Source organism: Fistularia commersonii, chromosome 16 (assembly GCF_037954325.1).
Source record: "Fistularia commersonii isolate RoL2024-O1a breed Wild chromosome 16, RoL_Fcom_v1.0, whole genome shotgun sequence".
Lineage (NCBI taxonomy): Eukaryota > Metazoa > Chordata > Actinopteri > Syngnathiformes > Fistulariidae > Fistularia > Fistularia commersonii.
The window spans coordinates 12,189,011-12,200,000 of record NC_141299.1 but is presented as its reverse complement, the minus strand read 5'-3'; the positions used below and the strand labels follow the sequence as shown (position 1 = coordinate 12,200,000).

Sequence of the window (10,990 nt, the reverse complement as noted above, 5' to 3'; positions counted from 1 at the left end):
CCTGAAAGTCATTCCTGATGCTTTATTGAACTGTCTCAGAGCCAGTGCAAGAACGTTGGCCACTAAATAACATCACAGTGAAAAGGATTAGGTGACAGTTTTTTTTTTTTTCTTTTTTCCTCCTGTCTTCAAGAAATAATCCAGTAGGCTTTGTCAGCACTGTGGGTTTTTGCTCCTATTTGCGCTTGTATGTTGTGTATAACCCCCCCTCCCCCATCCGTGTGTGTATGTATGTGAGTGTGTGTATGTGCCTGTGAGTGTGTGACAGTTGACATTTTCAGCAGGAATTGGAGTTGCTATCTACATTAGTGTGCTTTTTGAATTCCATCTTTTTTTTTTTTCTTTGCAGTGACCTTCTTGAACACGGTGTGTTAAAGCGCTGGTTAGAAGGATGGAGGCATTTAAAATTTAACCTCCAGTTCTTTGTCAGGTTTTTTTTGTACTTCATAGCGACAGTTCACTTGATGAAGTGCAGTTCAGATGATCTGCAAAGTTAGTGATAAACTCATAGGAAAAATGGAAATATATATATTTGTCTGGAATATTTATTTCTGACTGGAAATATAAGAAATATTGGCACATTTATTAAAAAAAAAAAAAAAAAAAAAAGTTCAATCAAGTGCTGCCTTTTCCTGATCACAGTTTTGTGCAATTCGAGTGCATCCATTATGTTCACCCTGAGAATTATTGACAGCCCCGATTATTTCATACCACTCCCTGGGTGAAAGATAGAAGTATGACATTTAAATTTTGCGGTAATTAATAACATATCTCAGGTAGTAATTTTTTTTTTCCTCCCATGGTGAAACGATGTTAAAATGTTTTTGTTCTTTTCAAACTATTCTTGTCACTTCGCTTAACGTGTCACTGAATACAAATCAGAGACATTTCTGGAATCCTCATAAAAAGCAAAGATTGAAGCTGGGCTGGCTGATAAGACAGGAGAATATCATGGAACAGGTTAAAAATAATATTAATATTAATATATATTCCCTATATATACTAAAAATGAAAGGCAGGTCATATATAATGATACTTCTGCTGCTACTACTGCAATTAGTTCCTTCTCATTTTAACTCCCCACTGGATCAACAAGTGAAAAGCAAATTTGAAATAGACAAAAAAAAAAAGAAAATTAGGGCAACAGCAATCCATACCTTGATGTAGACTGCGAAAGTTTTCAGAATCAGAATGCTTTTTATTGTCATTGAAACATTGCTGTTACAACAAAATTGTTTATTTCTAAAAATGATAGGAAATTATCTGTTGTCTATATAATTGCACTATTTCCTATTTCGAAAAAATCCATGACATTATATCAGTATTTGAATTTATTTATATATTTACAGATTGATTTCATGGACATTCAGACTTTGAGATGAAGCAGTAGTTCTATCATGGATAAAAGGTTTCATCGTAAAAACGTGTTTCTAAAATTGGCATAGGCATCAAAAATTAACTACCATTCACTTCCTGTCCTGAGCTCACTCTTCCATTCCTTAATTTGGTTGTTTTTGTCGATTTAACAACCACCAGAAATACTACTTATAATACATTGTATGTAATATTTACACAGTATATCTATAAAACACTGTCAGCATAACAGCTCCGATCTGGATGTGTCACAGTGTCAGATAAAAAGTTGTCCTTGAAAGGAGCTTGAGAGGTTTTATGACCTATTTTTGGATTTTGAAACTCACTTCGGTCGGAGACAAAGTGAAAGCACACGCGTGCGCATGTACATACACACTGTCATTCATGTACACACACACACACACACACATCCGACGTGAGTGCCACCTCCCAGGTCATCCGGCTGCCAGTCTGACGTGGTGCACCAGGCACCCGGGAGACTCCGGCTGATGGAGTAGAAGATAGAAAACCTTTGAACTGGAAGCGACAGAGAAGCAGAGGGAGAGAGGGGGAAACGGAAAAGGCATTTTGCCATGGTCATGCAGGAGAGAGCCGGTCCGGTTTGTGCCAGGAAACCATTTCTCTCCTCTGTCCTGCAGCCTGCAGCTCCTCACCAGGAGCTCTGCTTTTCCCATCCACCCTTTTCCATCCTCGTCGCTATTTTCCCGCTCATCTTCTGAATTTTTTTTTCCCAAACTGCTGCTCCCTAATGTTATCTTAATACCTGTATTATTGTAAATAACGGCAAATATTCTCAATGTGTTAAATTCCTATTTATGAGCGCACTATCGGTGCTTTCCTTTATCAAATTGACCCCATCTTGTTTTATATGCTGGATTGGTCACTTGAGACATTACTTTCGGCTTTGGGAAGTAGTGATTTACATTTATGCTCTTTCGCGACATTTAAAGGCTTTTAAATGCTTACTTGCTCTGTTTAATCTAAAACAGCATTATGATTTAACTGCTTCCACATGACTATCTGTAGTCTGTATATACTGATTACTAAACAATGTTCTGGTGAGGTCATGACGCATTTGGTAAGAATGCACAGAATTTATTCTTGAAATGTCTCCATATACGTCCAACTACACACACAAGCACGCACACACACACACACACGATCCTCTTCCGATTCAAATGGTGCTGCATATCAAATTTCCTCCATGATTTGAAACCTTGTCCGCCACAGGAGATGTGATTTTAGATTATTAATGAGGCCCCACTCTGTTTTTCCTTCCATCAAATCAGCGGATGAATAATGGGGGCCGGCGAGCCGACCGATGGCTCACCGTAACGCCGAACTGACGAAGAGGGACGATGTAATCCTCTATCGATGTTTATAATCAACATTCATTACCGCTAATGTGACCGCAATGAGCTTTTAATTGAGTATCATTAAAGGAGATGCCCGTGCTGTGTTTATTTCTGTAATGTCACTGTCACTATTACTGATCAGGCTCTGAATTACAATAATCCAATCATATGATGAAATTAGAAAAAATATACTTAATCTTCTTATTAAAACTCTTATGAAAGTGATTTCGGCACAACCGCTTGCACTGTTTTAATCCCTTGTGAATGGTGATGATATGTCGTGCACGATGAATGTCCTTTTTAAGTCAAGACGCTTCTCTTTCTTCCAGGTGGCGTGCGAACCGGAGCCCAGGCGACTCAGCGGAGGCTCAGTTTTACCAGAAACGTCTTATCGTCTCGAGGGGAGTTTGATAAAAGCCTCATTGAAACTTTTCTGATTTCAATTAATAGAAGACTGAACCGGAAGAAGTCCCCCCCTTTTTTTTTTCCTGAACTGTTTTTTCCATCGAGCGCTGCTCCACGACTTGTCGACAGAGGTGTTTCGGGGAGATGATTCCCGGAGGGAAAGGTGCTCCTCTGACAGCTTGACAGGAGTGAAAGGAGAACTTTGCATTTTGGAAGGTGACGCGCGTCGGTTCCTGTTCAGACCCGCTGACCCGCTGACCTCCCGAAAGAAATGCCCGCATGCAAATACAAATCCATGAAATAGCCTCGCGTTTGCATCACGTCGAGTGTGCGACCGGATTCATTTAGAGAGTCACCGCTCGAAGTGTGTGCCGCTCACATTCAGAAACCGAGCTTAACTGTGAACAAACGTATGTCGGCCCTGGCATGATGCGGTCTCAGTTCTTATTTCCTGTCTGTTCTGATCAGTAGCGACCCCGATAGTCTAAAAATACCCATGCCTAAGGGGGATTACTCGAAGACGAGGCTGAACAACCTCCTTAGAGTGATTAGTAAGTTCCCCCAAATGTGTCACACTAAAAATAGCACATTTTAATTGAAAAGTGTGTGTGTTTGTCAAGTTGTTCAATTAGATTAGGGCCATGGTCGTCTTCGTCATGTCACTTTGACAGTCCTAAGTTTGCCTAAAAAAATCTGGCCCGGGGGTAAAAGCGGGGACATCTGGGTCCGTGAGAAGTGAACGCGCTCGTCTCGAACAATTATTATCTCGCTCCTTGTTTCCCAACCGCTGGCTCGTTTTTACCTGCCGTTTTTTTAAAAGCATATCGTCCAGAAAACAAAGCGTAATCCTCTTTATCCGCATTCTCCGGCGCGACTCTCATGAACACCTTCCCTACCTTTTCCGCATCTACAGCCAACATACCAACCATCCAGTCGGTGTGTAAGCCCTGCCTGCGGGCACCGTGGAGAATGAACGATGGGCCCACGCTTGACTATGAGTTGCTGCTGTCCCCGGCCAGCGCCTCCCTTCCTGGCAGCTCTGGCGGCGGCAGCAGCAGCCCCCCTCTGTCCTTGGTCGGGGTGGATACCGAGCAGCGCACCGCCTTGGCCTTCGTAGGCCTCCTCATGCTCTTCCTGGTCTTCCTGCTGGTCAGGTGCTTCAGGATCCTGCTGGACCCCTACAGCCGCATGCCCGCATCATCCTGGACTGACCACAAGGAGGGGTTGGAGAGGGGTCAGTTTGATTACGCACTGGTGTAGGATGATGTTCTGTGACATTCCATCGCGCACGGACGGGATCTTTTGACGAATTTAGATGCGGAACGTTGACGGGAGGAGCGCTCGAAGACCGGGGCGTTCGCCGATGATACCGCCAGCCCGGTTGTGTTACGTGTGTGTGTCGGCCTGTGCACCGGTGTAAATATGAAGCTGTAAAACGCCGCGTAATCGTGACAAGTCCGATTCGGTCGAAGGGGCGCCGATCGAGAAGTTGGACCGTGAGGAGCGGACGTAATCTAGCTGCACAGCTGCCTTAATCCCACCGACTAGCAGTCTACTAGTGCCACCGCGTCACAGCTCATCCCTAGCTGGCTTTTGGGAAGACCACTTCCGCTCACGATAAAGTTTAGAATCCGAAACCGCATTTGGCGCCAGAATGTCAAACGCAGGCAGAAATGGTTGAGTTTACACAATAAGCAGATTCCCCTTTAATGAATCGAGGCCCGTTTTAAAGCGTCCAGGTTTCAAGTGCCGATCAAGGATCGCTTCTCCTCGTATTTTTGTGCCGATTGTAAATTTAGACCTCGATCCTTGAGCAACACTCCGGATGCTTTCCCGGGCCCCGGCAGAGCGTGTCCCCACCAAATGTCCATGTTCTGTGCGTCACTGTGTCCATAAATGAGAAGCCATATCGACACAACATAATAATCTTGTTGCAACTTCTGTTACCACTTTGTTTCCGTTGCCTGCCCGAGCGTGGTGGTGAAGCAAACAGCAACCTTTCGGCAAAAGAAGGCTTATTTTTCTATCCTTGACTCAAGTTTGGGAGTCTCTTTTTTGCTATCTTTGTGACATTTCTTCTTCTGTATCCACCTTTAGGCCGTGCAGGTAGGCATGCAGCCGGATTCTCGGAGGGAGGCAAAGCACACAGCTTTGCTTTTTCCTGTTTTTGTAATTTAATACTTTATCTGAATTTCCGCTTTATTTTTTTATACTCTGGGTTAAAAAGAGCGGAAAACAAGCGATCGCATCCTCAGTCACGATTCAGTCATGATTTGACAGCTGGACTTCGCGGAGGGTCCACGGTGTTCGTGCCGGAAATCGAATAAAAAAAAGTCGCCGCTTGCTCATCGTCCTGTGTCACTCTTTGCTATTTGTCGACACGCCAGAGGAAAAAGGAAAACTCGGAACACGATGCTTAAAAATATAACCCACAATACTTTATTGCTTTTATGTCACCGGACAAAAAGTTTACAATGTTATGTCTATCATTCAGATTTTATAAACTGCCGTTTGGTGTCATTAATCTTTGGTTTTTTCGTCTTTGCAAATAAACAAGGATCAAAATAATAAAGCGTGTCCTATGAGGGTCGATTCGTTTTTTTTCTTGATCTTTAGCTCGTCAATGTTTGTGATCAGATGATTGTCATTTCAGCGCTCTGTTCGGCAGGCACTAACATATATCAGGCGTTCCAATGACATCTGAACAACTGAAGCAATAAGGTATACGACGACATTTCGATGCAAGCAGATGGCAATGGCGATGATGATGACAGTGTTCAAATTTTTGAAGGTGAAATACAGTAAGCACACTGCCTTTTTGTTCCCAAAAAAAAAACAAAAAACATAATGGCAAATAAAATCAAATTGACAGTAAAGATACAAAGTATACAAAGCTTTCCAGGTTAGAAAAGAATGGTTATGTATTATAAACATTGCCTTGGCTGTGGGGCAGTGCAGAAACCTCAAAAGTTGAGTTATTATTGTTCAGCAAGCTATGTTGTGACCGGACGTTCAAGTTTTGCCGTGATGCTTACCGTACTGTACACACAGTGTAAGCTTCCTCATGTTAAAATGGCAATATTAATTAATAATTATACCGTCGAATATGATCTGTTTACTAATCGGGTGATGTGACTGGAAAACAGTGTTTAAAATGCAACAGTCAAGGACGCCTTTTCAGATTTCTTACTTTTTCTTAACAAAGCAAAAAAAAAAAAAAAAAAAAAAAAAACAAACAAAAAAAATTCAACAGCACTAAAGGCCTTCAATCTTAGGTTCACTGTGAGTATTTGTTCTGGCAGCCTTGACATTTAAAAAAAAAATCTACATTTCACTTAAAAATATACAATTAAATTTTCAAGAAGCAAGTTTGATAATATTGTTGTTTTTTTTTTCCTCAGCACTGAGACAATACAAAAGACGGACAAACACAACAATAATAAAACCTAGCAAAATATTGTCACTTTTGCAATCCAGATTCGAGACTGCACTTTCTTTGTACAGCATGAGAGACGGGATTATCTAGCACCTTTTTTTTTCTCTTTGAGAGAAAAAAAAAATCATGAAGAAATGAAACATGACCTGACTGGTATTTGCGTTTTGCGAGGTCTCGTGTTTACATGCGTGTCGTGCATGCCTTTATTACACTGTACAGCCCTGTGTTTACTTACAGTGTCGAGAGATGCCGATTGGTTGTGTACCTTTGCTACTGCGTTCGGCCGTGCGCGTCTCTATGTTGGAAATGAGGCTCAGACCTCAAGCTCACAGTAAAGTCAAAGACGTCAGATTAGGGCAGGTTGTAGTTATCGTCAACTTCAGCCACATAGTGCGTGGTTGTATTCCTCATCGAACTAGAGCGTGTTGGGAGCTTAAAGCCAACGAGAGCCAACGCAAGTAAAACCTGGCCTTCAGCTTCGGAGTCGGAGCACCTCAAGTCTAAATCCCTAAAGGATAAATACATATGACTTCTAACTTAAGTTTGTGAGTTACAACAGTTGTGTTCCCTGCTCGCGATGGATATGGAGGGACTATAGCACCCTCTTTTGTTGGTTAGTCAGCATCACAGCTGGTGTCCATACTTGGTGAGAGGTACTGAGGTAACCAAACATGACAGCACACACACGTAAACACGCTAATCCCTGTCTACCGCTGCCCGCGGGCAGGAGAAAGAAAAGTCAGTCACATCAGAGCAGAAATAACTTGCTGTTCCTCATTTGAAAGTTGGTTGGCATCCAGCTATAAAACGGGCCACAATGGACTAAACCTGAAACGCTGTGTAAATGTTGCAGTCCTTCGTGTTAACATTCCTCAAACACTACAAATACACTTAATGGCACACTACAATACTGAGAGGGGCATGGCAAACTTAGTTCCCAAAAGTTGTATTTCCACGAGGATCACAGAAAGGTGGGAGCCCTTGAGACCACCGTGATGGCACCTGATCCCTTTTGTCTATAGCTTTGACATTAGCATACAATGAACACCCGCCGATGTTGTTCTCCAAATTTTCCAACCGAAGAACACGTTTGGGCGACTCTCTGCACTTTCTCTTTCCCCCAAATGAAACCACTGCTTTGTGCATACTTTTTCTTGTCCTCAAAAGTGCTTCATGGAATTATATGCCATTTGGTCTTTTTTTTTTTTTTGGACGTATTTTAGTAGGCGATTACTAGTCCAAGTACTAGTCACCTCTCTGTCATTCTCTCCACTGGATCTGATAGCGGGTGGATGCGTTCTAGGTCTGGCAAACACGACTGGCGTGAGAGGAAGTGTAATCAGGGTGATTTTTTTTTTTTCCAAAAAAATTAAAAAAAAAAACACACACACAACATAAACATGACATAACATAAACAGTAACAGAGTGGTGGTAGAGTTGGGCTGATTGACTCAGTCTTTCATAGCCCTTGCTTGCCCACTTGATGGTGGGGACGGTCCTATGGGGGGGGTGGAGGGTGGGTGGGAATGAATGGATACAAGGGGAAGGTTAAGACTCAAGGGTTCGGGCTTTAGGAATCAGTCCACGGCAGGGTTGTGAGCACACTCTGAGCTCAGTGCAGGTGGATGTGGAGCTTGATGCGCAGGGCATCTCCTATTTCCCCTCGTAGGTAGTCACTGTCGTGCTGCTCCTCTAGCTGGTGCCGTTTTCGAGGCCCAAAAAGCGGCAGGCTGGCAATATCTAACTTGTACGATCCAGGCGGCGGCGGCCTCTTGCCCAGACGGAGTACGCTCTTGCCATCGCGTCGTTCCAGCAGGCGGAAGTGTTCGTCGGCGTTGCCGTGGGTGATGACGTAACGTACGTGGTGCTCCAAGGGCTGCAGGGCCGGCAGGAGCTCCAATAGAGGCTCCTTGTTGAGAAACGAGGCCAGAGAAATGTTCATGGGGATGGAGGACTGGGTGTCTACGCTGGCCAGGCTCACGGCATCTTCCTGTAATGCGGTAGAGGAAAGAGGTAATTGTTAAGAAAAACCCGGCAGGATGTATAAAAAAAAACACCCCTCCTTCCTGTGATGCACTTACCTGGTCGAGGTTGTTTTCATCAGCGTTGCGTTTATGCCGTCCGCTCTTTCCTCCTCCGTTGATCTTACATTCGTAGCAGGCCTCGGGGGAAAGACTATCCCCCTCATCGCCCTCAGAAGCAAACTGGCCTGGGAAACCTGAGCCTGATATACAATGACTGAGCAGAGACAAAGGGTGAGAGAGGTCAGACTGTTATAGGATGGACTTTTTGGAATACTAAATTAAAAATGAAAGTCCTTTGCTAAAAATAATCACTAATTTGTGCCCCCTCACCCCTGTCCGGCTCTGTAGAAACCTCCAGGACAGCCGCAGAGGTAACCTCCGTCCGTGTTGGAGCAGCCGTAGATACAGGGGTTGCTGCCCATGGAACACTCGTTCACATCTTGGCATCCACCGACGGTCTGCTCAAAGTCAAAACCAGACGGACAAACACACTTGTAGCTGCCCAGTGTGTTGTAGCAGGAAGCAGAGCCGCACAAGGATCCCGACTGACACTCGTTTTCATCTGGAGGGAAAAGAAAAGAACAAAAGATGTAAGATTACTATGACTGTCTATTATAAATGGATCATACACTGCTCAAAAAAATAAAGGGAGCACTTAAAAAACACATCCTAGATCTAAATGAATGAAATATTCTTATGAAATACTTTGCTCTTTACACAGTTGAATGTGCTGACAACAAAATCACACAAAAATGATCAATGGAAATCAATTGTATCAACCCATGGAGGTCTGGATTAGGAATCACACTCAAAATTAAAGTGTAAAAACTAACTCCAGGCTGATCCAACTTTGATGTAATGTCCTTAAAACAAGTCAAAATGAATCTGTGTTGCTTCCTGAGTGGACACTATGATTTCACACAAGTGTGATTGACTTGGAGTTACATTGTGTTGTTCAAGTGTTCCCTTTATTTTTTTGAGCAGTATATTTAAACTCCATCCATCCGTGAACGCCATGGAGGGGAAATAGAAAAGGGCTTTTGATTCACTTCAAATCCACTGTTCTGTGATATATAAGCATTCAACAATTCAACAATTCCATAACATTTTTCCCACAATCACTTGACTGATGAATAGACGTCAAATCAAAAGTCTTTTCTAGGTGCATTTAAAGATTACAACACCAAAACCTGCTGCAGATGAAATTAGGGCAGTTCAACAGGCCAGTGTAAAATCATGACCGCTAAAATGGACTGAATATATTATTAGTATAGAAGATGATATCTCATTTTTACATGATACATACATTGATACAAATAAATATTATTATTAGAATAATAATAACAGTAATCTTTTGAAATATACGGAACAGGATGGATGACTCAAAACAATGTTTCAGGTCATTCCGTGCAACAATCTCCAGTTCTTAAAGTTCATTCCCATCACGTCAGTGTTACTCACCAACACACTGGTTCCACTGGTAGTGCTGCACGTAGCCCTGAGGACAGCCGCAGCGGTAACCTCCCAGCATGTTCTGACAGCCATGCTGACAGCGGTGGTTGCTGCTACACTCATCCACATCTGCCAGATATAGAAACACCAAAAAACAGTGAATTTTACACCACATTGTCACAGTCTAATAATACTTTTGCAGCAATTGTCTGGGACGCATAGACATTATCGATTGTACATAATATTAAAAAAAAAAAAAAGGTTTATGGGTACTGTATGCTTACCCTCACATTCCAGGCCTGTAGTGTCCAAGGAAAAGCCTTTCGAGCACTCACAGTTAAAACTTCCGGGTGTGTTGACGCAAGAAGCCTGGGAACCGCACATGCTGTTTTGAGACATGCACTCGTTGTTGTCTGTGAGGAAAAGATCGCAAATAATTGAATGTCCTTTGTCAACACTGCATTTCTTTTATGGATTACAAAACCCCGGACATCTTTTACACACCGATGCAGGCGGTTTGATGCTGAGTGAAACCGGGAGGACACTTGCAAGTAAAGCCGCCAATGGTGTTGACACAAAGGAACTGGCAGTTGTGTTGTTTGGTGGAACACTCGTCCAAATCTTAGAAAAAGGGGGGAAAAAGTGAAAAATGACTCATCATCGGGAGTGAAAACTCCATTACGTATGCTTTGTTAATCCTCATCGCATAGCATACAAGTGAATTGGGGAATGGAGCCCCGACTTCTCGCTTGTTCGAGCCACATGGTGACAAGGACGACCATCTGAAAATAATTCGGACCAACTACCTTTGCAGGTCTTTCCATCTGGCTGCAGGCTGTACCCTCTGGGACAAGAGCAGAGGTAGCTGCCCTCTGTGTTTTTACACAGGAAGTTACAGGGCTTGGGAGATAGAGCACATTCATCCATATCTGTAAGATTTATAC

The 10,990-nt window shown here is 43.0% G+C and overlaps 2 protein-coding genes across 3 annotated transcripts in view; one reads left to right on the top strand and one right to left on the bottom strand.

Moving 5' to 3' along the window:
• Positions 1 to 4,624, top strand: part of LOC147225959 (cortexin-1-like) — a 36,135-nt gene extending 31,511 nt beyond the window's left edge. Inside the window, exon 6 of one of the 2 annotated variants that reach the window (XR_015107272.1) lies at positions 3,059 to 4,013. Coding sequence is in view for 1 of the 2 variants with exons in the window: in XM_086161676.1 (XP_086017802.1) it covers positions 4,014 to 4,394 (381 nt within the window). In the remaining variant the exon portion in view is untranslated. Of the gene's footprint in view, positions 1 to 3,058 lie in introns of both variants that reach the window. The other variant, XM_086161676.1, reaches the window with a different exon arrangement.
• Positions 4,625 to 5,550: 926 nt separating this feature from the next.
• Positions 5,551 to 10,990, bottom strand: part of fbn3 (fibrillin 3) — a 65,530-nt gene continuing 60,090 nt past the window's right edge. The window contains exons 58-64 of the mRNA XM_086161677.1: positions 10,853 to 10,975; positions 10,551 to 10,667; positions 10,331 to 10,459; positions 10,056 to 10,175; positions 8,925 to 9,156; positions 8,652 to 8,808; positions 5,551 to 8,560 (exon numbers count right to left, since the gene is read on the bottom strand). Coding sequence (XP_086017803.1) covers positions 8,183 to 8,560; positions 8,652 to 8,808; positions 8,925 to 9,156; positions 10,056 to 10,175; positions 10,331 to 10,459; positions 10,551 to 10,667; positions 10,853 to 10,975 — 1,256 coding nt within the window. The 3' untranslated portion in view covers positions 5,551 to 8,182. The remainder of the gene's footprint in view (positions 8,561 to 8,651; positions 8,809 to 8,924; positions 9,157 to 10,055; positions 10,176 to 10,330; positions 10,460 to 10,550; positions 10,668 to 10,852; positions 10,976 to 10,990) is intronic.